The sequence below is a fragment of the Pleurodeles waltl genome, chromosome 6, assembly GCF_031143425.1.
Source record: "Pleurodeles waltl isolate 20211129_DDA chromosome 6, aPleWal1.hap1.20221129, whole genome shotgun sequence".
NCBI classification, from domain to species: Eukaryota; Metazoa; Chordata; class Amphibia; order Caudata; family Salamandridae; genus Pleurodeles; species Pleurodeles waltl.
This window is the reverse complement of record NC_090445.1, coordinates 66,370,235-66,396,285: the sequence shown is the minus strand read 5'-3', so window position 1 is coordinate 66,396,285 and position 26,051 is coordinate 66,370,235. Positions and strand designations below refer to the sequence as shown.

At 47.5% G+C, this 26,051-nt stretch overlaps 1 protein-coding gene across 1 annotated transcript in view; it reads left to right on the top strand.

Annotated features, from left to right (window-relative positions):
• Positions 1-678: 678 nt before the first annotated feature.
• LOC138299202 (integumentary mucin A.1-like) overlaps positions 679-26,051 on the top strand; it is a 47,588-nt gene continuing 22,215 nt past the window's right edge. The window contains exon 1 of the mRNA XM_069237311.1: positions 679-942. Within this exon, the coding sequence (XP_069093412.1) occupies positions 873-942 (70 nt within the window). The 5' untranslated portion in view covers positions 679-872. The remainder of the gene's footprint in view (positions 943-26,051) is intronic.

Sequence of the window (26,051 nt, the reverse complement as noted above, 5' to 3'; positions counted from 1 at the left end):
ATGCTCACAGTTTATGTTGGGAGATCTCCCCGCGGTGAGCTGCTGCCGGTGATGGGGAGCGGACCTCACAGCTTCTGGACTTACTGCAAGAGGAAGAGCCGTGCCTGCTCGGGGGAGAGGGTGAGGGGTGGGGATTTCACCTCCTGGGGGCTCTCGCCCTGGTAATAGCAGCGGGGGAGCTCTTTCTACCTGGAGAGGGGAGATAGGACTGCTTGAGTCTGAGGCTTGCTTTAGCGAGAGAGCCGAGGAAGTACAGGCTGCACATGACCCGAGAGCGAGGGGAGACTGCACCTCCTCTAAGTAACAGAGGCGCTGCTTGGGGCTACGCCTGTCCTGAGTGCCAGGGGGGGCTGCACCTCACTCAGAACCAGGGGCGCAGCTGGGGGCTACACCTGTCCTGAGAGCCAGTGTCTGCTGGGGTTACACCTGTCCTGAGAGCCAGTGTCTGCTGGGGTTACACCTGTCCTGAGAGCCAGGGGCGCTGCTGGGGGCCACACATGTCTTGATACTCAGAGGAGCCTGCACCCTAAGGGTCAGCGGAGGCTGCACCTCACCTAAGAACCAGGGGTGGTGCTGGGGGCAACACCAGTCCTGAGAGCTCAGCGAGCCAGGGGACGCTTCACCCGAGAGCCAGGGGGAGGATGCACCTCACCAGGGGCGGTGCTGGAGGCAGCACCTGTCCTGAGAGCCAGGCGAAGCTCTTAGAGGCTGCAGCTCACCAGGAAGAGCTAGAGAGCCAGGGAAGGCTGCATCAAGTGAGCCAAGAAGGGCGGTAACCTGCCAGGGAGCCGGTGAGAATACTGTGGCCTCACCTAACCAGAGTCGGAGAGACTGCACCTGACCAGGGAGCCAGGATACTGCACTTGTCCGGAATGCGTGTGGCTGCAAGCAGCGCGGACCTTCGTCTCAAGATGCCCTTAGCAGGCTGCCTGCTGCTCTTTGGTGAGTAATGTCAGCTTTCCCTGTTTAGGGGGCGATCACAGCGCGGTGACGTCGCCTGAGTATTATTCGAAAGTATAATGCTTTCGCGGAATTGCTGCCTTGCCAATTGAACTAGTCGAACTGAAGTATTAGATTACAGTCCTGTACAAAACCTGAAATCGTTTTGCAAACAATGTGAAAAGTCAGTGGTAAAATGCAATTCTCTCTCCTGAACTCAGCCCTCCATATCTTGTGTTATCTTGCCTGTAGGTAGCTTTAATTATTTACTGTCATAATTCTACCGTCTACAATACATTAATTAGACTGGACTTTAGGTCAGCCCTCAGCTCATGATTGTCGTTCCTGTATATCCTTATTCCGTTGCTTTCTGAGGGAGTTCCCTCCCTTGTCTTGTATTTGTTAGCCCTGTAACACGGCAGATTTACACTGCTTTTGACTGGATGAACTGTATCCTTTCCCTGTTGTTTTGAGGGAACTCTTTTTTTACTTTCCTTTGAGCACTCAATGAAAGTGCATGTCTTCTTTGCTTCCTTTCTTCTCCCACTGCTTCTTCTCCCTAGCAGTCCAATCCACCCAACTATTTGCTTTGGCCCTTACAGCGATCCCTTTGTTCTGTATTTTTTAATCTTTAAATTGTAACTTTTTTTTATAGGAAGGCCATGGATGGAATACAAACAAAAAATAATTCCTAGCAACAATTTTCAACCTGGCCCCATCCTTGAGTAGACTGGCCCAAATGATGCCATGCAGGCAACGTTGAGTCCTGATAGCCCATTCTAATCTGAAAGCAGCCTCGACTCCTGCCGCCTTCCAGGAAAATGGCAGTCCATCAAAATGGCCAGTCTGGCCCTTTTAGTTCATCGATCCCAGGCCCTCCCCATGCTTAGGTTTCACCAGCACAGCACTTGCACTGTGCTTGTGAAATCCAATATTTATTATACTTAAAAGGGGCTTTTATTCCGCCCCTTGCTTTCCCTGCTTTTTATTGGCTCCTATGCTTGCCACTTACTTTTCCTCCGTTTCTATTGGCTGTAGCAATATTTTCTGCATTTTCCAATGCTTGTTCCATCTGTGTTTGCTCTTATCAGTGTCCTGAGTTTTCATCCGCTTTTATGGCACTTTTTTAAAATTTTGCCTGCTGTTTACATAGTCTCCCCTGGCTATACGCAATTCAAGCGTTCTTGTTTCCATTTCATGCCTCCACTCTCTACCTTATGATCACTTTTTCTCTGAGTCAATCGTGTCTATGACTAGAATATGAAAATTGTAATATAGAGCTGCAAATACTGGCGACCTACTGTTATCAAGTGGCTGTGTGCAAACATGGGTTTAACGTGAAATTAATCTGATGCTCTCTTGGAACTGATTTTATCAGATTGAATTATCCTCAGACCTGACATGAAAGTAAAAATGATGCACTTCATTCATCGCTTCACATGTCTGAAACTATTCAATGTTACATTTGCTCGAATGATCAGTTTACTGCAAGAAAGGCTTACATGGCAGGTGCGGTCTTCTCGCGAATGAGAAATAAACATACCATAACGAATCCCAAAGCTATTCTTCAAATGTGAAAACAAGTACAATAAGAACAACATTCATTCTGCTGGAAAATAGCCACGGTCGGGTTTAATCTGTAATTGCATTCAAACTGAACAGAGGGTAAAAAAATGCCAGCATCCTTTCCTGCTATCCTTAGCTCCCTGAGGGGCATATTTATAATGCACTAGCGCCACCTTGTGCCACATTAACGTAATTATTTTTTTACGTTAACGTGGACCAACAAGGCTGAAATCCCCGCGCTGTATTTACAGAGTGGCACAATACATGCATTGTGTAACGTGGGGCCCTAGGCCCTCATGCTTGTAAATGAGGTGACGCAGACACGGTTGTAGGGTGGTACTGAACTGGCCTCAGGCACGTGCGCCCGGCCCCTTTTATTGGCAGGGTCACCTGACTGATGACGCCTGTGTTGGGTGGGTGTGGGTTATACAAGTAAGACCAGCCCTCAGCAGAGTGGCTGACAGAAACACTAGAATGAGTCCAGCTGGACTCTACATCCCTCCCAAACTTTATTGAGGAACCAAACAAAAGTCCAACCTGTAAAAGAAACAATAACAAAGCACCACAATCAGTCTCTCGGCCTCGAAAAGGCAGACTGCAGAATTGCAGTGGACATGGTGCAGCTGGGAGCACCCGGACACCTCCGCACGAGTCCATAATTTAACCAGGTACAGCTGGGCACGAACACAGTGTGGATGAAGTCCAGATACTTCAGTTGCTTGTCCACGACCTCACAGTTCGCTGGATATTGTTGATCGGGTCCTGCCTGGGCTCATGTGGTCAAAGTCTATTTACAGTTTCTGATGCATGTGCATCTGGAGCAGTGGGGAGTCCACTGTACACAGTTCTGGACGGCATTCTGACTCTGGAGATTGTCTACCTCCTAAGATTGCAGATGACGTGACGGCCTGGGGCGCCTGGGAGTCCAGCGGCAGAGAAGCGGCAGTCTTCCCTCTCGTGCCAGATCTCCATCAAGCAGGAGTCTCCTCGAGGCCCTTTCGCGGGCTTCCACAGGACTGTGTGGACTGTGCTTGCCTATCTCAGGCCCAGCAAAGACGTCTCAGAGGAACAACCTACAGGACCACATCCTAGTCTCGCATGGAGCCACAAGGGTTGTTGATGCAGGGTCCGCTTGCTCGAGCCATCCGGATTCAGGTGCTCTGGCCATAGTGCAAAGTCTTCAGGTGACCAGTCTCTCGATATGAGACCTCCGTGCTTCCGGATGCCTGACGTGGAGCTGTCTCAGATGCATTCTCTCTCAGCGATATTCCGCTCTCACAGGAATTTGTTGGAGGCCCTTGTCCCTGGATTGCGACGGGACTGTGTGGGCTGTGCGGGCCAACGTTGGCCACGCCAAAGGAGTCTCTCTGAACTCCCAACAGGGCCACGTCCTAGTCTTGTGCAACCCCAAGGGTGGATGGTCCAAATGATCTGGTCTGCTCTCACCGGCAGGCGTCTGGTTCACAGTGCTCATGGCAAGTGTTCAGATGATAAGTTTCTACGTTGCCAGACATGCCTTGTCAGCATCGGTTCTTGTTGCTGACTGTCTCCACTCAGGTGGTGCTGTGCTCCTCCTTCGATGATTGGGCGATGCACCACATCATGATGATGATGTTTTTTTTTCATCCTGTTGCAGATCAAACAGGTGGCGGCGGCTTCGTCAGCGGAAGGACCACTTGATGGACATAGGGGCCACGGCGGGTCTTGTGTGGCCTGTGCAGTCGGCGTCAGGGATGCCATCACAGCCAAGCAGCCGGTGACAGGTCGGTCGTACTGGGAAGTGTGGGGGACCACCCACATCGCTGTCTTCAGTGACTTCTGCTCACCCCGGTGACTGTCTTGTACTGATGGGTACCTCCTCATCTGCTCGCACGAGTCCTCAGTTGTGTCACTCTACTTCCTTCCACTTTCACACCTGCGATGGAGTTGATCTGTGGTGTGACCGGTCTGTCACACTCCTCTCCTCATTTCTTGTTGGCATCGTGCCACTCTCTCTTCTCCTTGCTGTGGCATCGTGCCACAGGTCACATGTTGCGGCACATGGACCTTGCGCTGCACCTCTGCTGGTACATCTTCCTCTTTGTCCTCGACGTGGCGTTGTGCCACGGGTCGCATGCTGCTTCACACTGACCTCTCACTGCACCTTCCCTGGTGCATCTTCCTCTTCGTCCTCAATGTGGCGTTGTGCCACAGGTCGCATGCTGCGTCACATGGACCTATCACTGCACCTCCTCTGGTGCATCTTGCTCGGTTGCAGCCTCTCACAGGCTGAGTCCTGCGGGTAGGACATGATCTGCTCTTCAAGCAGACCTCTCCCGGTCTGGTCCGTTCCCGGATCCTCTTGGTGGACCTCTCTCTCTGGCAGGAGGGTCCCCGCTCTCTTCCTCCTTCTCTTCACTCGAGGCACCGCTCTTACGCCTCGAGGCTGCGCTGTTGTGGCGCTCACTCCTGCCATCTGCTCTGGCAGGGTCGGTCAGTTCAGATGACCTGCTCACTGATGGGCCAACAGTGGCCATCTTCCATCGCTGCGCGGCCAGCTGACATGGCCTCTTTTCCCGTGCGTTACGTCACGCTCTCGGGTACTCTCTCCATCTTCACGGACTTTACCCATGTCGTCACATTCTCTGGCGCAGCTCTCTGTGCACGCTGCGCACGTGTGAGTCTCTTTTTTTTCTGGGCGTCCTGTGGCAACGCCTGGCATGTCCCTTTCTTGTCCTGCGGTGATGTCCATCACTGCTGGGGCGTGTGGCGTTCTTTCGTCGGTGGCGGCGGACGACCGCCAGGGGCTGCGCAGACCATGCGCGCTCTCTTCGTATCTCACGTGGCACTGGCGTCCGTTTCTCACTGTTGCAGCTTGGCTAGGGCAGCTGCAGTCTTCTCCTTCCCTTTTACAGCGTCGCTTCCTTCTTCTTCGCCGTTTCCGTCTTCTGCGCCAATTCTGTCCACGGGCGCACTCTTGGTTTAGAGCAGTCACTTTCTGAAGGTGCTGCTGTAAACTTTCCTTCATCCAAGCTTGCTTTATCTTTAAAACAGAAATAGGGTGCGATACCAACTCTGGCCACTGGATGCCAGTAGTGCACTTTTTTTTCCTAGCTTCAAGACGGTCTTTCCTGTTACCGGCCTCGTTTGTTTCAACAGATGCCGGTGAGGAGGGCATGCTGCTGGGAGGACTTCTCGAGCTGGTGGGGGCTGCAGGTAAGTTCAATTTTATTTTCCTTTTATCTTCTCTCCCTGTTTCTCTTCTCTTTGTTTTTTTTTTCTTTCTGTCCAATTTTTTTTTCCTGCACAGCCTCGTTAAAGAGGCATGCAGATGGCAGCAACGTCAGTGAGGGGGGGCGTGGGGGCTCGGGCACCGCTTTTTTTTTTTTTTCTCTCTCTCTAGGTGTGAGCACTTTTATTCTTTGTTGGAGGTGGGGGCGCGGCCCTGGGCATCTATCTGGTGCGTGTCTGCACCATGTTATTTCAAATTCCTGCCGGGACAAGTTGGGGTAGCCCCTGGGCATTTTCCTTTCTTCTTTGGTGCATGCCAGCACCATCGGTGATCTCAAGTTGCGGCCGCAGCAGTCCTTCGTGCTGCGGCCGTTTTCCGGCATTTTTGGGGTGGGGCGGCCCTAGGCATTTTCTTCGGTGCGCGTGTGCACCATTATTTAAAATGAAACGGGGCGACCGGCCCCGAACACTTAGGCAACTCCTCACAGTGCACGGCGCGCGACAGCGTCACTTTGAAAGTCAACGGGGAAACGGCCCGGTAATTTTCTTTTTTTTTCTCGGTGCCGATCGCACCCTGTTCTCCACACGCGGCCGCAGCTGCATGACACGCTGCGGACCGCCTTCTTTTTCATGGGGCGACCGGCCCCGGCCACATTTTCGCACTTTCTTGGAGGGGAGGGGAGGCGGCCCTAGGCATTCCTCTTTTCTACGGCGCGCAACAGCGCCTTTTGCCCCTGTGTTGCGCGGACCTCGCAGCCCTGCGGGCCGCGCTCTATCCAACTCCGGGGCGGGCTCAGGTCGATTTCTTCGGGGGGGGGCCTCACAGCGCTTTACTTATCTTCCGCAACGCAGCCGTTTTGGTAGCGCTGCAGGATGCGGTCATCGACAGCACTCACCCCCCTCTTTCCTACCGATGAGGCTGGAACTGCGACGGCCTCACTTCTCCTCTTTCCTCCACCGATTAGGTTCATGTCTGCAACCACGTGGGGTTGCAGATCCCACCCTCGTCGCCAATGTAACGTGGGGCCCTAGGCCCTCATGCTTGTAAATGAGGTGACGCAGACACGGTTGTAGGGTGGTACTGAACTGGCCTCAGGCACGTGCGCCCGGCCCCTTTTATTGGCAGGGTCACCTGACTGGTGACGCCTGTGTTGGGTGGGTGTGGGTTATACAAGTAAGACCAGCCCTCAGCAGAGTGGCTGACAGAAACACTAGAATGAGTCCAGCTGGTCTCTACATCTTGCACCACTCTGTAACCCTTTGCACTACATTATGCCTGTGCCAGCCATAATGTATGCAAAGGGGGCGGGGCTGAAAAAATGGCGGTAGGAAATCTATGAGATTTCCTTGCGCCATTTTTACAGCACTTTTAACGCCTGCTTAGAGCAGGCATTAAAAGGGGGCTTCCATTCTTTAGAATGAGCCCCTCTGTACTCTGCAGGAGTAGCACCAACAGTTAGACGCTACTGCTGCAGAGTACATCAATAGTGTCAAAAATGATGACACTATTGCCCCCTATCCTGCGCCATGGTGCGCTGTATTTTAAATATGGGGCACACATGATGGAACTAGGGGGTGCTAAGGGGCGCAGGGAAAGTGGCGCTGCACTCAGTGCAGCGCCACTTTTCATAAATCTGCCAACGAATACCTTTCCTTAATTAAGATCACTTGAAAAACAATCAAGTGTTCTTACATCCCAGAAAAAATCTTATTCACTGCCTGGTTATACAAGAGTGAGAACTTTCTTAGTTAAATGCCAGCTACATAATTCCAGTTGTGTCAGGTAGAAAAAACAAGCAGAAGAACACATAACTCAGGCAAATCAGTCTTGAGTGCTTGAAGCGTCTAATTACCAGAGCCAGTGACAGGCGTACAGTGCAGGAGCAACAAGCTACTTCCACCCAGCGCCTCTCAGCTGGGATCCCAGCGCCTCTCAGCTGGGGTGACACATTTAGGAAAGCTCCTGGTACATACACTCTCTTAGCAAAATGTCCAGTGGGAAGAGTTAATCTGTCACACTGTCAGAGGCTGCAGACCAGGACAATGCTGCCATCTACTGACACATGCTGGTTGACCTTTTTTCTTTTGCTTCTACAGTCACAATCTTTTTAAGGGAAATGTTGAGGCAACTTTATTTTACTTATATTTAATTTATATCAAATTCAAAAGACTTTATTTAGCCTTGATCTCTGAAGATGACAGAGGTGAGAAGTTTTCCGAGATACATATCTAGAGCAGTGGAACAAAAAAGTTGCGCTAGTGCAACAAACAGGACAAATGTGATTTGAACATTTTTCTTGCAATATGGATTAAAGCAAATATATTTCCTTTTAACTTAAATTGCGAAAGGTTTTGTGTACCAGAACAAAAGTGGAGGAAACTGATTCAGACACCAAATGTGGCACATATACTGCCTATAATACATTTTAGATGGTACTAGTGCTTTTAAGAAGCATATTTCCGGTGATAATAACCCAAAGGAAAAAGGCGGACAAATGTAATTCGTGTCATTTTGAGCGTGGAGCGTGCAAGCGCTCTGTCCCTGTTGTAATCCCTCTGTGGGCGTTTAACCACGCCCATGTCATGCCCATCACTTTCATTGGTTCGTTGGCTTGCGTTTTAACATTCACTTGATTTTATTAGTGAAAGAAATGCCTTTTCCGGTGTTTAGCCCTCCTCGAGAGCACCGGCCAGCTACTGAAAACGTACAAGGCTCCATGTTTTCCGTATGGTTTCTGGACTACTTTTTCACTTTATTTTGTAGGCAGTGTGATATTGCTGGACACTAATCGAGTGCTTTTAATGACTACCAGTTTAATTCTATTGTTCATCCTAGCGCTCCTTCGCGAATTCAAGGTTTTACACAGTGCGATCGTGCTTGTTTTCTTCTTTTTTCTTACTATGCAAAGGAAAAACCGGACTGGTCTTTTTGTTTTGATTAGTCACCTTCATGCTCAAGATGTGCTGCTTTAAATCAGCTCCCTTATGTGAAATTGTATTACTTTTAATTTTCAGTTTATGTGGCAGGAATAGACCGGTTAGGAGTTTACAGCGCTAATAGCTTTAACTTGAGCAAACACAAGACCCATTACATTGCAAATGCTTGTTAAATTTCCTGCAGTCCCTCTCTTTCACTTTTAGATTCACTCTAGAAGACTACATGTGTCTGCGGTCCAGGTAAAATGCAGGTGAAATGCCATGTAAGCACATGCGGTTCTTGGTTTGTGCAGTGGGAACTGAGAACACTATGTACCTTTTTAAGTTTTAACTGCAAGAAGTGAGAACTGTGTATGTGATCCAGCAGCGGCAGGGGCTGGGCAATGTAATTACCTTCATGGTTTTACATTAAAGGTAATGAAATTGACCGGGCCCTGACAGTGCTCCTGAAATTAACTATGAATAAAATTATGTTTTCATGTTTGCTTCTCTTTTCTGCCCTGACGGGTCAACCATATTTTTTCTTCCTGAACACTTCTCTGTTTTGACTTTATTGCAAGTATAAGTTTTAGTAGAAAAAAAGACTTGATATGGCATACCCAATTTATTTCATTAACAAGCATGTGCAGCTTGATGATCACTGCCTGTTAGCCACAACTATCGAAAATTCTTCTCCCCAACATTCCAAACACACACATACACACAGAGACACACATGGCCCTCCCCACACATTACCACTCAAGCCCATACCTATGGCAAACGTAGAACACTAGCTTTTACTTTGCATTCTTTTCTGATTTATTTTTAAAATTGAATAGTAATTGTATATTTTTTATGAGTTTTTATATCTTATTTTATTTATATCCTCTTTAGCATTTTTCTAATGTTTCATTTGGCAACATGCAGAAGTAGTGAAAGAGGCTTGATTTGAGGTAGCTTTTCTCTCACTCACTTAGATTGTTCCTAAGTATTGTCAGTGAGTTTAGCACTGCACGTCTATTTGGATCAAGATAACTTAGTTTGCTTAGGAACCCACAATTGAGCTGAGGGAAACATTATAGTTAGGCCACACAAGGGTGCACCAGTGTGGTGAAACTGTTTTTTAGGTTTTGCTTGTGGTGTGCTTGAGGAATCTTTTGTATTTAATATAAATCTTATAAATGGCTTACATTCCGCCCCTTGCTTTCCTTGCTTTGCATTGATTGCCTTGCTTGCCGCTTACTTTTCCTCTATTTCTATTGGCTGTAGCACTATTTCTTGCATTTACCAATGCTTGTTCCTTGTGTGTTTGCTGTTATCAGTGTCCTGAGGCCCAAGTACTGTGTTCATCCACTTTTGGTTCGGAATTTCTTTTCTAATTTGATTTACTTCTTTACACATAGAGCAAACTTCAAAGAAGGTCTCGGAGCACTTCACAGGCACAGAAAGATTAAATGATTTGCACAGAAACACTGGATGTTGTGCCTCCCACCAAGACTCGAACCCTGATTGCAACAGCACTCACCAGTCCCCCCAGGACAACGCTCACACACCAGTCCCCCCACGGCCGAAGCAGACACCCACTCTAGTGCTCCCTTTTGTTGCGGAGGCCAGTGCTTGTATTGAAAATTACAGCAGTGTCAAAAACCCCGACTGCTCATGACGCATGACATTACAACGTGAGTAGTGTCACTGCATATTTCTCTTGCCTGTGCACTGGCCTTGACTGCTTTCTTTAATAGTGCACCTTTCTGCTCACTTCTGAAACATGTGATCCGACAGCAGCCCCAGGGAAATGAGGAGAGGTAAACCATTGTTGCAGCCCAGGCTCAGGTAAAAACCTGTCTCTCTTCTTTGGCATTGCTAAGCCTGTTTTCTGCTTGCTAACATTTCGACTTCTTTTTCACTGCCCTGATGTGGTTAGCAGTGCTTGACTCGGCTTCTCAGGTCTTGGTACCTTTCCTTTGTTTCTAACCTCCCCAGCCTCCCTGTTGGTTCTGGCCCAATCCTATGTTTCCTCCACCCCCTTCTTCCGCTCTCTAGTGTATTTCCTGCCTTAGGTTGAAGGCCTCGACCTAGAATTTAGCAATTGCATTTTTGCAGCTCTGTTTGGATAATCATATTAAAGTTAGCCCATCAATAATGAAGCATCACCCTCTGTATTCATCCCTTTACACAAGGTAAATGTATGCCAAAGACACCCTCTATCAAGCATTCTTAAAACCTGCCATCAGAAAAGACAGCACTGCCACTGTACTGTTGAGCTGTGCAGTGAATATAATGCCCACAGTTTCACCTTGTTCATAATCATTTGTTATACCTGAATCAAATCAAATTATACCTGTGGCTTGCATATTTTTCCTAGCTTTCTCTTAGATGTTGTGAACTTATGTTGCGTTTCAGCAGCAGGCTTTCTTAAAACTAATCTACAGTTCTTGTTTACAGTTATCACTCCTTTTCCAGTAATTCTCCTCTTTCTGATGGATACAACTACCTGTGGATTCCTCACCTCATGAATACTCCCATGGCGCCAGCATTCTACGGAAATCTTCTTACTAGTCTCTGCACGTCGACGAGGACGTCACTGTCTCGCACGCGACGCCGTCTGACGTCATACAGGCAATAAGAGGTCCTCGACGACGTGCGGACGTCAGTTCCCTTTTTTCCGTGCATTCGAAACGGTTATCTTCGAGGGAGCAACTGTTACTCTTGCGGTTACAGTGTATATCTTGCTGCGTACTCTTTCTCCGTGGAAATAATGTCGCAGAGAAAGTCTGGATTTAAGCCTTGTCGTGAGTGTGGAGGCAAGATGTCGGTGACGGATCCTCATTCCGATTGCCTTTGGTGTTTGAGCTCCGACCACGACGTCTCGACTTGTGATTCATGTCAGCACATGAATCCGAAGGCCCTTAAAGAACGTGAGGCGAAGCTGTTTATGGCCAAGTCAAAGGAGAAGCATCACAAGAAGTCTTCTCCAAAACATCGGCGTCATCGAGACTCCCGGCGCCGTAGAGAATCTCGGCGTCATTCAAGGGAGGCTCGTTCCAGGTCTCCGGATCGGCGCCGAAAGACATGGGAGGTCAGCCCCACGGTGACGCCGCATCCTTCGACGCCGTTGCCCTCTCCGGCGTCACCAACTTCGCCTGGACAGGCGTCGGTGATTGAGGTATTGGAGCCTCAAGTGTTTTCTCCGGCGCAGACGCCGAGGCCGGCGTCGGGGTCGCCTCCGAGACAGGCACCCCAGTATCCGGCTTTTCCCACCCCTGGAGCCGATAGTTCCGCATTCTTGAATGCGATGTATGCCATCTTCCAACAGATGGCTCCAGGGGGTGCTCCGGCTGGGCCTTTGGCCTTTTCTTTGGGTGATCCTGCGCCTCTTCGGCCGGCACCCTTTATGCCCTTTCTCCCGTTTGGGAACGTGGGCTCGGCGCCAGTGTCGGCGCCGGTGGCCGCTCCGGTGGCTTCTGAAGGATTGGCCCCGGGGATTTCCATCCCGTCGACGTCGGGATTTCGGCCTGTGACTCCGGTGGGTCCATCTGCTTCAGCTGCTCTTTCGTCGGCGCCGAAGTTACATGTGGCGCCGGACGCGGCGTCGGTGGCTTCTGAAGATCGGCGCCGATCTTCGACTTCGGCGGAGGCATTGTCGACTCCGCGTATTGAACAACGACTTCATTCGAGGAGACGTGCTCTCCGGGTACTAGAAGAGCAGGAGTACCAACGAGCCCTAGAGGAAGGAGAGCTAGAGGACTCGGGTGATGGGCTGCGTGGACTGGAGTCGGCCAGTGGGCTGGACACTTCCCCTGAGTGGGACCTTTCGTCCCCGGGGGAATATACTGAGGAAGCTGCTTCCTTTCATACAGTGGTACGGAAGGCAGCTAGTTTTTTGGACCTGCCTTTGCCGGTGGTGGAGGCAAAACAAAACCTTTTGACGGAGGTGTTGCATCCGGCCTCAGCCGCGGCGGAGCCTCTGTTACCTTTTAATGACGCTCTGCTGGATCCGGTTTTAGAGGTGTGGAAGAGGCCGGCATCTTCCCCAGCAGTTCACAGAGCCGTGGCCAGGAGGTATCGGACGGCTCCAACTGATCCTGGTTTCCTATCTAGGCACCCTACGCCGGAGAGCTTGGTAGTGCAGGCCTCCTGTTCGTCCAAGTCAGCGCCTGGTTCTTTCCCGACGGTGCCTGGGGACAGAGACTCAAAAAAGCTAGAGGCGCAGTCCAAGAAGATTTTTTCGTCCTGCAGTCTGGCGTTAAAGGCCACTAATGCGACCTGTATCCTGGGGAGGTACATTCATGCTCTGATGGATGACATCTCCTCTTCGTTTACAGAGCTTCCCCAGGGTCTTTTGGATCTTGTCTCTGATGCCCAGGCTGCTGCGACCCAAATTATCCAGACGGGACTGGATACCACCGACTCGGTAGCCAGAGCAATGGGCACAACTGTGGTGGAAAGGAGACAGGCCTGGCTCCGTAACTCGGGCTTTTCGGCAGATGTACAGTCCACATTGTTGGATCTCCCGTTTGATGGGGACAAACTGTTTGGGGCTAAGGCTGATTCGGCCTTGGAACGTTTTAAGGAGAGCAGGGCCACGGCTAAGTCGTTGGGACTCCAAGCTCCTTCTTCCACGGCCTCTTCCAGATTCTTCAGGAGGTTTCGTGGATTTGGGCGTGGCTCTTCCTCCTCTTCCTTTCGGGGAAGATATCAGCAACCTGCCTCTTCCCACCCCTATAGATCTTTTAGGGGGAGGGGTAGGGTCCGCACCAGGGGAGCCTCTCAGCAGCACTCTGCCTCTTCCTCATCCTCTGGCGGGGTGCAGCAGGGGAAGCAGCCTTAGGCTTCCACCATTTCCCACTCACTCCTCTCCTGTAGGGGGAAGATTACAGCATTTTCTCACCAAATGGGAGACTGTTACGTCGGACACTTGGGTTCTCAGTGTTGTGGGAAAAGGCTACACCCTTCCCTTTCGGGAGTTTCCGCCCCTCATCCCGCCCCGCCCTTCGTATTGTTCACAAGAACACCTCCTGTTGCTAGAACAGGAGGTAGAAGTCCTCCTTTTAAAGGGCGCGGTGGAGTTGGTCCCGGAGCAGGAAAGGGGTCAAGGAGTTTACTCAAGGTATTTCCTGATTCCCAAGAAGGATGGTCGTTTGAGACCAATTCTGGACCTGAGGATCTTGAATTGGTTCCTCAAGCAGGAAAAGTTCAAGATGCTGACCCTAGCACAGGTGCTTTTGGCGTTGAACATGGAAGACTGGATGGTGTCTGTCGACTTGCAGGATGCTTACTTTCATATCCCGATACTCAAGTCACACAGGAAGTATCTCCGGTTTGTGGTGGGATCGCAACACTACCAGTTTGCGGTCCTTCCGTTTGGTCTTACTTCAGCACCTCGAGTCTTCACGAAGGTGATGTCGGTGGTTGCGGCAGAGCTCAGAAGGAAGGGGATAGCAGTATTCCCTTACTTGGACGATTGGTTGATCAAAGCCAAGTCCCCGGAGCTTGTGTTGCGTCATCTGCAGTCAACAACCCAGTTGTTGTTCGACCTGGGCTTTTCGGTGAACGAGCCCAAATCTCACCTGGAGCCCTCTCAGCGCCTCCTGTTCATAGGGGCAGTACTGGATACAACATTGGGTCGGGCCTTTCCTCCGCCTCAGCGGATTCAAGATATTCAGGATTTGGTTCCAATGTTTCGAAATGGAGCGGTAGTTCCAGTCCTCAAGGTCCTTCGTCTGCTCGGTCTTTTTGCCTCCTGCATTCTGTTGGTCATGCATGCTCGCTGGCACATGAGGGCTCTTCAGTGGTGCCTCCGAAGGCAGTGGTCTCAACACAGAGGGGATCTAGAGGGTACTGTCAAGATCTCCAGAGATGCTGCTGTGGATTTGAAGTGGTGGATTGCAGGCAACAATCTTTCACAAGGAAAGCCGTTCCAGCAGTCGCCACCAGTGGCCACAGTCATAACGGATGCTTCCACTCTAGGGTGGGGAGCTCATCTGGGGGATCTGGAGATCAAAGGTCTTTGGTCTCCAGAGGAACAGATTTTTCACATCAATCTGTTAGAGTTACGGGCTGTACGTCTGGCTCTCAAGGCCTTCCTCCCTTCCCTTCGTGGTCAGTCGGTACAGGTCCTAACGGACAATACTACCACGATGTGGTACATAAACAAGCAGGGAGGAGTGGGGTCGTACCTTCTCTGCAGAGAAGCTCTTCGACTATGGTCCTGGGCAAAGGACCATCGGATTTGCTTGATAGCAAACCATCTGGCCGGAGTCTTGAACGTGCGTGCGGACAGTCTCAGTCGCCACTTCTCGGCAGACCACGAGTGGCGTCTCCATCCAGATCAAGTCCGTTTAATCTTCCACAAGTGGGGGTTTCCTCGGGTAGATCTGTTCGCCACTCGAGAGAACGCGCATTGTCCGTTGTTCTGCAGCCTTCAGTATCCGATGCAGGAAGCGTTGGGGGACGCGTTTCAAATGACCTGGTGCGGCCAGTTGCTTTACGCGTTTCCTCCCATACCCTTGATTCCTCGAGTATTGAGGAAGATTCGCCAAGACCGGGCTCTAGTAATCTTAATAGCTCCGGATTGGCCAAGGAGGGTGTGGTACTCCGACCTTCTCCAACTCTCAACGTGCCCGCCGCTCCGTCTCCCTTTCAGGGCAGACCTCCTCTCACAGTCGCAGGGGCAGGTTCTACACCCCAACCTCCAGAGTCTGCACCTACATGCCTGGAGATTGAACGGGGCAACCTGAGTTCCTTCTCTCTCCCGCCTGAGGTAGTGGATGTTATATTAGCGGCCAGGCGACACTCCACTAAATCTATCTACGCTAATAGGTGGTCTAAATTTGTTGCGTGGTGTGGAGAGAGGCAGATTGATCCTTTACATGCTCATCTATCGGACGTTTTGTCTTTTGCTCTATCTCTGGCGCAGAAAGGCTGTGCAGTGGCTACCATTAAAGGTTATTTATCGGCCTTGTCAGCCTTCATATGTCTTCCAGACCAACCATCTTTATTTAAATCCCCTATTGTTATCAGATTCTTGAAAGGTCTTCTAAATCAATATCCTCCAAAGCCATTCGTTATGCCGCAATGGGATTTGTCCTTAGTCCTGACTTTCCTTATGGGGTCCCCTTTTGAACCTATGCATTCTTGCCCCTTGAGGTATTTGGTTTTAAAAACAGTCTTCCTGATAGCTATAACATCAGCAAGGAGAGTGAGTGAGTTGCAGGCCTTATCAGTAAAACCCCCTTATACAACTTTTTATGGGGATAAGGTGGTGTTGAGGACCAAGGCTGCTTTCCTCCCGAAGGTTGTTTCACCCTTCCATTTGGCTCAGGCAATTACTTTGTCCACGTTCTATCCTCCGCCTCATCCTTCCAAAGAGGAAGAAAGACTGCACCGTCTGGACCCAAAGAGAGCGTTGAGCTTCTTTATCGATAGAACAAAGGATTTCAGGCTGGAGGATCAGCTGTTTATTGGATACGTGGGCAAGAGGAGAGGAAAGGCAGTCCACAAGAGAACACTATCCAGGTGGGTTGTTCTTTGCATTAAAATATGTTACTCTTTGGCAAAGAAGGATCCTCCTGAGGGCATTAGAGCTCATTCCACCAGAGCTAAGTCGGCCACTTCGGCCTTAGCCAGAGGTGTTCCTGTGGTCGACATCTGCAAGGCCGCAACTTGGTCGTCCCTTCACACTTTTGCAAAACATTACTGTTTAGATTCTGAGGTTAGAAGGGACGGCCATTTTGCACGGTCAGTGCTGCAGGATTTCTTGGTTTGACCATTTAGGCACCCACCGCCGGGCGTGGTACTGCTTTGGGACTCTATTCATGAGGTGAGGAATCCACAGGTAGTTGTATCCATCAGAAGAACGAGTTACTTACCTTCGGTAACGACTTTTCTGGTGGATACATTAGCTACCTGTGGATTCCTCACGGTCCCACCCGCCTCCCCGTTGCCTTTATGGTCTTGCCAAGTAATCCTTGAGTGTGCTCCTCTTGGTCTTTGAGGGTGCAATAGATGTATATATATAATATATTTATATATATGTAGGTATATGTCTATATATCTTTATGTATATACTTGGTGTGTGTATATATTTTAAAAGAGAGAGTTTTATATATATATATATATATATATATGTACATAAAAAGATTTACAGTTATTCATACAATGTGGTGTATTTTTACATTATAATGGATGTTGCTTTGTTCTTTCATTGCATTGCCTGGTTGTTCTCATGCACGTAAAAAAAAAAAAAAAAAAAAAAAAAATGATTGGTACTGACGTCCGCACGTCGTCGAGGACCTCTTATTGCCTGTATGACGTCAGACGGCGTCGCGTGCGAGACAGTGACGTCCTCGTCGACGTGCAGAGACTAGTAAGAAGATTTCCGTAGAATGCTGGCGCCATGGGAGTATTCATGAGGTGAGGAATCCACAGGTAGCTAATGTATCCACCAGAAAAGTCGTTACCGAAGGTAAGTAACTCGTTCAACTCAGGCCTCAACCTTGCCATCATTATTCCCACACAACTCCTCTCCCAGCCGCTCCCTCCGAACCTAGACCCACATGATCCAGTCGTTTGCTTCCAACATTTCAAATAGTCCTCCTCTCCATTCCTCATCTCCTCTTGCAGTTCCTTTTTTTGGTGGGCCTGTGTGTATCCTTTCTCTGTCCAAAATCGCTTCTCCTACTGCTTCCCGATTAGTCCACAGCATTGCTTGTTTCCTGCCAAACGCTAGTGACTATTCATTATGTCACCGTCTTCTCCTCTGCACTGGCTCAAAGCCACGTGATACCACCAATTGGTAAAATGTATCCTCAAGTGAGCAGTTCATTTCCACAATATAACCAAAGGTCTTCACATCCTCCACCTTTCTGCAGTCCCCAGCGACCCAACTGGCAGCTTCTGACGACCCACATCAGTTTATTCTGTGTGTGTGGCTTCCAATCAGCCCTCCTGCAACAAGATCCAGCCCTTCACCCCCTTCTCCCCATCATGCTTCCATCTCTCACAACATTGTCAGGTAAAAACAAATCTGTCTGGATTTTCTTAATCAGGGGCAAGAGTGTCCCTGGCTCATGTCAATTCATCCAGTCAATTTGTGTCACTCATCCATGTCCCCCATCATCTTCATTTGATACTACTTTGGACACTCTAGAAGTGTTTAACTGCTTGATACTGCAATTCCTTTACAAAATAATTTCTCACTTGCTCTACTTCTTCAAACATACCACAAAGGCGCGGAGAAAGGTCCATCATGTGACTACTTACTGTTATATCTTGTGACATGTCAAATGACAATCTATTCTATGTACTTTTATTTTCATTGTACTGTTCCTGACAAGCTATGGAATTTAGAATGTAACCGGAGGGAGGATTCCAGGAGTGGGAGACTGAGGACAGTTGATGAAGGCTGCGGTCAGTGGTCTTTGTTTGGTGACTTAATAAACAGCTTCTACATATTTTCAAGGAGTGCCTTTTACTTATTTGGAAAACTTACAGGCAATCCTGAAGATTAACTTATAAAACAAGTAAGTTCCAGCACAGTTTTGGGCCGCTCGCTTTTTGAATCTCTGCTCTCAGTGAGTTCCACAGATTGAGTCTCACACACTGTAAGCTCTGCTATAGTAGACTGGCATGCTAACTGCCAGTGCCAACCTTTTAAAATGAGATCCGCTGCTGGGAATGCACACATATGTGCACCTGTGGGATGATTGGGAGGGTGGAACTAGTGTCTAACTAAGCCCGATATCTGCTCAACAGGCTGGTCACGTGATGGCTGTGAGTTCACCCATAAGATTAGCCAGGGGCTCATCCTTCACCCTCCTTCCAGGTAATGTACCAGTACTTTGGAATGGGGTTCTCCCACATCTACATTTAAGATCCACAAAAAAAAATCTTCTAAATTGCCTCACCGCAATGTTTCTTCAGAGAGCTCAAGTTCCCAAAGTTAGCTAAAATTTTGCTTTGCATTCTGGGGATTGTAGACCTGATTTTAAAGTGTGGTAAATAGGACTGCAAGTTCCAAAATGCAGAGCAAAAAACTGAACTAGATGAGGTTCTTGTGGCTAGATTTGGAAAACTTGAAAGCAATGTTTCTTTATGGATCTTGTCGCTTCTGGTGGCCCTTTACAAAGGTGTGTTGCTACAGTCCCTGTTTTTTCTGATTTGTCCATGGATGACACAGTGTATGAAGTTTTCTGTATTTTGTAATTCTTCCACTGTTGAACAATTGATTACAGTGTGTACTGTTGTAAGGTGGTGATATCTGCACAGCAAGCCCTTAACTCAAAGTGCCATGCTGCCAGCTAAGAATAGTTATGCAACACTAGGTTGAAGTTCTACTAGGCTCCAAGGAGTGGTTCAGAGCAGCCATTATAAATGATGGTCTACAACAACAAGGGAGAAAGTCTTGCAGCTGGTTGAGGAGTTCACCAAACAGAAGTAAAAATTCCTCCCAGTTTTTTGCTTTTAATAAAGTACTCATGTTTCACAATTTCATAAACTTGGAAATTTGGGTAGGGTGAATTGGAGAAAACGTGCATTGCCTTGCTGCGCAACACTTACGTACCTTTCACCTACTCTTAGACACCACTCACCCTGCACACTCACCCACTATTTACTATGCAGTCATTGCGCTAGCAGTCAGAACCTGCTCACCCACCACTCACACAGTGCTGACACTGCACTCTCACACCATTGACATACCTCTCACCCAGCACTCACATTCCTCTCACCCTCCATCCTCCACTCACACCTCTCACCTGAACTCAAACTGCCCATCCTGCACTCGTACTATTGACATACCTCTCACCCTATACTCACACATCTCTTACCTTGTACAGAGTAACATCTTTCACATAATTCTCATCTTGCACTGAGTACACATCCATTACCATGCATTGAGGCAGTTTCACCCTGCACTAAGACACTTATCAACCTTCATTCATGCACTACTCACCCTGCACAGTGAGCACTCACACCATTCTCACTGCACTCATACACTGCCCCCACTCATATAATTATTAATCCCATAGGAGAAACCTAATGCATTTACCAATGCTTGTTTTTCTGCTCCAAAGTGCTACCGGGCACCCCACTTCTCTTTTTGCTTTTCCTCACACTTTATTTCCAATTTTTACTTTACTGTTCTAAAATGGCTGCTGATGAAGAATGGTGCATGCAGGCTTCACAATGCATGCAGTGCAAGTGCATGCCTATGCACATGGTGTTTTTCTGAGAATGTTTTTCCCAAAAGAAAATCATTCCAAAATGTCGCACATACCTTTTAAGCACCTGCTTCTATTTTGTCCTTTTAACATTTCCATTCCAATATGGCTAAAGGCCATTTTTGAAAGATAACGTGAAAATGAAAGATAAAGGGGCATATTTAAGAAAAGTGGTGCAGCACACACTGTAGCAGCCGTTTTCTTGTGCCCCTTAGCATTCTCATAATGCCACCATGTGTGCGCCGTATTTAAAATACGGCGCACCATGCCAGTAGTTAATGGACTAGCATCGGAATTTTTTATGCTAGCCCGGAGCTTTGCAGGATTAATGTCAAACATTTTGACGCTAATCCTGTAAAGCTCCATGATCAATGGTGTGCCTCCTTTTAATGCCTGCTCTGAGCAGGTGTTTAAAGTGCAGAAAAAAAATGCAAAAAGTCTGTTAGATTTCTTTGTGCCATTTATTTAAAGCCCACCTAATGAGGGAGCACCCCCTTTCCATATATTATGCCTGGTGCTGGCATAATGTAGAGCAAAGGGTTACAAAGGCTTACAAAGTGGCGCAATGCATGCATTGCGCCACTTTGTAAATATAGGGCAGGAATTTTGTGCCCCAAAGTAGTGTCAGATGTACCAATGCAAACAAGCATTAGCAAAGCCAATAGGTGAGCACTCGCCTTTTAAAGGTAAGACCTATTGGCTTTGCCAATGCTTGTGTTTCCAGATGTTGAATTGGGTTCTGCATATCGTCATTTAAGTTGGTCCTACAATTATCTCTAGTGCTCTCTATATTTTTTTTCTAATACAAACAATATTCTTCCAGGGTGTTCACTGATTGTCAGTGTTTGTCAACTGTCACTAACTCACTTTCCACTTAGCCACTGAATGTGGTGGGTCAACAAAATAATACAATCCAGGAATTTGTATTTGACATCACGGTTCAGGGCTCAAATCCTAACAAGTTCACTCTAGATTTCATCATTCTGAGCTTGATGAAATGAGTACCATTTAGTTGGGTAACAATAAACATCTGTTATTCAGAACCAGTATGCCCCCAGGGGTGAATGGGTGCTTTACAATACAAGTGTTATGTTAAGAATATATATTTGAATTTACTGTAATACTCATTGGGGTAGTAACGAGGGGACAATTCTCCATCTATCACTTTTCTATGTAGAATTGTCTCTCGTTGTTTTCAGGAAGCAGTGTTTTTATCCAATAAAGATTTATTTATTCACATATTTTGAATACAAATCATACACATTTCTAGGCTGTAGAAAACGAAATTTGCCCAGATTCACACAATTTCAGTTATTTTGGAAAACCCAAGCAGAAAACGTAATCACATGCAGTGTTGTCTTCAATTTTGCAATTTCAGATGTCATTAGAGATGCTATCAATGTAGTAATTGAACATGTCGTGAGTGATCTAATATGTGAGAGTACAAGCAGCGCATGGTGTGGGCGCAGTTATAGTTACCTCAGATAACGATAACTGTTGAATTTCAGTAGTTTTGTTAGATTAAAACAGTATGTTTTAATTTACATTTTCACCTTACTATAACATTACTTTAACCTTTGATTTGTTTACTCAATTTCTACGTAAAATGTTATTACAATTCCTGACTATAACGTTGCTTTAACCTTTGGTTTTTTTATTACCTAGCTCTAACCTCTCAAGTTATATTTAATTAATGTCAGTGTTTTTTTCTTTGAAATATTACATTTAAATTGACTTTAAACTAAAAAAACAGTGAAATTAGACAATCATTGTCAGAAGATTTGCACTGTTCACACCACACAATAGTTTTTGTTTTTAAATGGCTGGTTCCACTTTTGAAGATGACTAGTGACAGCAAGCATCCCACATGTATTTTTACATTTTTGGTCCCTTTCCTCTATAAATAATGACTCACTTCCTCTAACTCTACACAGTGACTGTAAGTAGTTTGTCTCAGGAGCTGAGTATTGGGGAATAAAGCCTCACTGAGAGCATACCCAAATATTCTATCTTTAACTAGCTTTTTTACGCATGTCTATGTTTACACGTGTTACCACATTAAAGCCAGACTGAGGACCATGTTTACAAGAAAGTGGCACATCATCTTGCACCACCCTATGGCACCTAACAACACAATGGTTGCACTGTATTTACAATACGGCACACCACGGCGGTTGTTAGAACAATAACGTCAACATTTGTGACAATATGGTGGTGCTTTGCTACACTAGATTCAAAAGTTTTGACACTAGTGCAGCAACGCACAGGGAGGCCCATTGAATATAATGGGGGTGTGATTTTAATGCCTGCTCTGAGCGAATGTTAAAAATTATGCAAAAATGGTGCAGTGAAATTTTGTAAATTTCACTATGTCTTTTTTCCGGGCCTCCCAGGACCGGAACGCCCCCACCCCATGTATACATTATGCCTGGCGGAGGCATAATGTGGCGCAAGGGGTTACAAATGGCATACAAGCATTGCACCACTTTGTAAATATGACGCATCGGAAACGCCACATTAGCGTAAAAAAATTACACTAATGTGGCGCAAGGAAGTGCAAGAGGCTTGTAAATATGCCCCTAAATGGCTTTGCTAGTGCTTGTTTTTCTAACCTGGTCATGGAGAGTCACAGATAGCTCTTAAAGCAAGTTGGGCTCCTTGGGCAGGATCACTTCAGCAATTTAACTAGTTGAACAAGGAACATGAAAGAGGTAAACAAAGAAAGATAAAAAAAAAGAGAAATGCCTCAAGCCAGAGCCTTCAAGGAAGAGAGTACGGTACCCAGCTCTAAAGCATTAGCAATGAGTGGCTGGAGCAAAGAGAGGTAAACAAGTGAGAACATGTTTAAAACACAAACAGAAAACAAGGAATGAAATGAGACCCAAAGGTAAGAATGCAAGACAGAGGGTGAAGTATGACAATTACTGGAAAATAACTGGAGTAAGATAGAGGGACACAGAGAAAGACAGCTTTAGAGTGATGCAGGGGACCTCCAGTCGAGGCAGAGGGGGGTATTGCAGGGGGTTTGTTGATGTGTAAATGTGTGTGTATATTCTGGGATTGTGTCCGTCTTAGATCTTGAGATGTTCTCTCGGGGGAATTCTACCATTCCATGTCTGTCCTGATGGTGCTCTTTTTCTACAAGCCACTTTGAACATTGTAAAGCGCTCTGATAACCGCAAGGGTCATTTTCCCACAATATAAAACTTTATAAATAAAGAATACAAATGATAGATGGATGGATAGATGGATTGTTGTATGGATGGATGCCAGTAGCTGGGAAGTTATAATTAGATCTGCATTTCCATAGGAAGAACATTTTTTTCCTGAAAACTTTGGCTGCATTTGAAAAGCCTTCACAAAATTTACAGAAAAAGGTCTCATCCACATCAGTTTTTTCCTGGAAACTTTTTAATGAGAGGGGGCCGAGAAACAATGTGGGTTCCATAACGAGTTTTCCCCATTCATTGTTCCATAGAACAATTAAACAGTGATACCGCAAAAAAACGCTGAATGGATTTACACCAAATTCGGCAGAAAGCTAGATCTTAGTCCAGAAAGTATGTTTTTGATTTGGTGTAGACCATTCAGTAGTTTTAGAGCAATTAATACTCAACAACTATGTTTCATGCCACAGCAGATCTGCAAACCCAACAGATCTCAAGCTGAGATCTGATTGGCTGTCACCACATCAACAACGACGCAGCAGCAGCCCTTTAAGGACTCAGTCCTGGGTTCTAGACAAAAGATAAAAGTATAAGGAGTAGGGTAGGGATACCTTGACCCCCTAGACCTGGTGGGGGCCAAAACTATTTTGGAATTTTGCTGCAGATTTGCACATCCTCTGTTTCTTCGTGGCAAGAAAAGGTGTGAGCCTGGGTCTGGGGGGTGGTGGGCACAAAAACATGTTTGGTCTGTGGCACCCACTTGAGCTCCAGGGCTGCCCTGGGGACCCCATCCACCTGGACCAAACTTCTATTAAAAGGGAGGGGGGAGCATGGCCCCCTCCTTGAGCCTAAAAAACCCCTGTGTGCTCCATACTTGGGACCGATTTAAAATAAGGGGGAGGTGGGGTGCAGCCTCCCTCCCCGAGCCTCACTAGGTCCCGGGAACCTATCCCGAGGACCAAATCTAAATTAAAGTTGGGGCACAGCACCTTCCTTGAGTCTTGAAAGGTCCCGGGGACTCAATCCCCTGGGGCCAGATCACTTACTGTGTCCCAGGGAGCGCACCCCAAGGACACAGAAGTTTCCCTGCCTGCAAGAGTGCAGGCAGGGTAACAAGTGTGGTCCCTTCCAGTGGGAGCTTTAAAAATGATCCCACTGGGTTGGAGCAGACATATGTTTCCCTGCCCACACTCTTGTGGGCAGAGAAACTCAGATTGGTCCTACCCAGTGGGAGCATGAAAAAACTGCAGTACCTGCCATGCAGGAGCGATGCCAACTCCCAAAGTGACCAGGATGAGCACACACGGGGAACCAGAAGTAACATGGGCATCCTCCATGGTCCTCAACATAGCGTTTTGTGGGTGCCCCGGGTGGGCAGCAAAGCATCCAACTAAGGCCTCTGGGAAGAGGCTTCCTGGGACCACTACTGACTTGAGAAGGGGCATGCCCCCCCTCCCGTTAATAAAGGAGAATGGCCCAAAGTATTTTACCCAGAGACTCCATCCCCTTTCACCAGGTAGAGGCCGGGTAAATGCACTGGACCTGCTGTGTTTCAGTGGGACTCGTAATTCTGATGGGACTGTTAACTGCTGTACTGGTACTGGTACTGAAACATATGATAAGGTCATTAATAGGAAATCAAGTTAATGACCTTAAAAGATGAAGGGTTGAATTGGACCTACCAGGTTACAAACCTGTGAGATGCACATCACAGCATGCTTTCAACTCATTGAGCTATGAGGGGCATACTAATGGTATAATATTATTCTAAAATACGGGTGCTCACCGGTGAATTTATGCATTCCCATGACATTTGTCCAACACTAAAGTTGGGTGAACTGATCAGTTCAGGCAGAATGAAGATGTGTGGTTTGGTAGCTAACCACACGGACATGCTCTTTTCTACATTAAAACCCAGGATTTGTTCCTGTGCTGCCATATATTACGTATTATGTTTTTTAGGTGGTTTTATGCATCATGCTCCTTTATTCTGGTCCTACTGGGGAGCTTATATTGGCCTGTCTCACACCTCTTTTTTAACAACTACTCGCAGGAAGTGGTGGCAGGCATGTGTGTATAGAACTATTGAAACCGGCAGTGATCATTTGAGGTAGTGGTACAGGCTGTGGGGAAATGCCAAAGAGGTCTATGACATACTTCATGAGACTAAGGGGTATATTTATACTCTGCTTGCGCCGGATTTGCGTCATTTTTTTTGCGCAAATTTGGTGCAAAACTAAGACCATATTTATACTTTGACATTAGACCCCGCTAACGTCAACATTTCTCAGTGTGCGTCATTTTCTGGATGCGTGAAACCGCCTTGCGTTAATAACATGCAAGGTAGCCGTTCCCGTCCAAAAAATGACTTAAACACCCGTTCGCCATATTTATCAAACTGGGCAAAAATGGCAGACGACTGAGAGGTGGAGCCGGAAAATTACATAAACCCCGATTTGCGCCAGAAATTAACGCCTTGGTCAGGGCAGGCGTTAAGGGACCTGTGGGCTCTTTTCCATGGTGGGAGACCATGGAGGCAGTCCACAGGTGCCCTTCCATGCACCCAGGGACACCTCCTGCCACCCTAGCATGCCCCTGGAGGACACCCATGGATGGGGGGACCCATCCATGGTGAGTGCAGGTAAGTGTAGGTAAGTATAATTTTTGTTTTTTTGAGAGGCATGGGGGGGCTAACTTGGGCCCTCCTACATGCCACTGTGCCCAATGATCATGCCCAGGGGACAGAAGTCCCCTGGCCATGGCCATTGGGCAGGGGGGCATGACTCCTGTCTTTCCTAAGACCATGAGGGTTGTGCATCACAAAATGGCACAGGTCAGGTTAGAGCCAATATTTTTGACTCTAACCTGACTTTACCATTCTTTGACGCACAACCCCCAGTCTTCCCTTCGCCTCCGCTGCCCAGTTTGAGTTATTTATTTTGATGCAAACCAGGCCACAGAACCGGCTAATGTCATTCCATAAGTAAGGCGCCCGGCTGGTGCGTTGAAATGGCGCTAGCCGGCGGTAAAC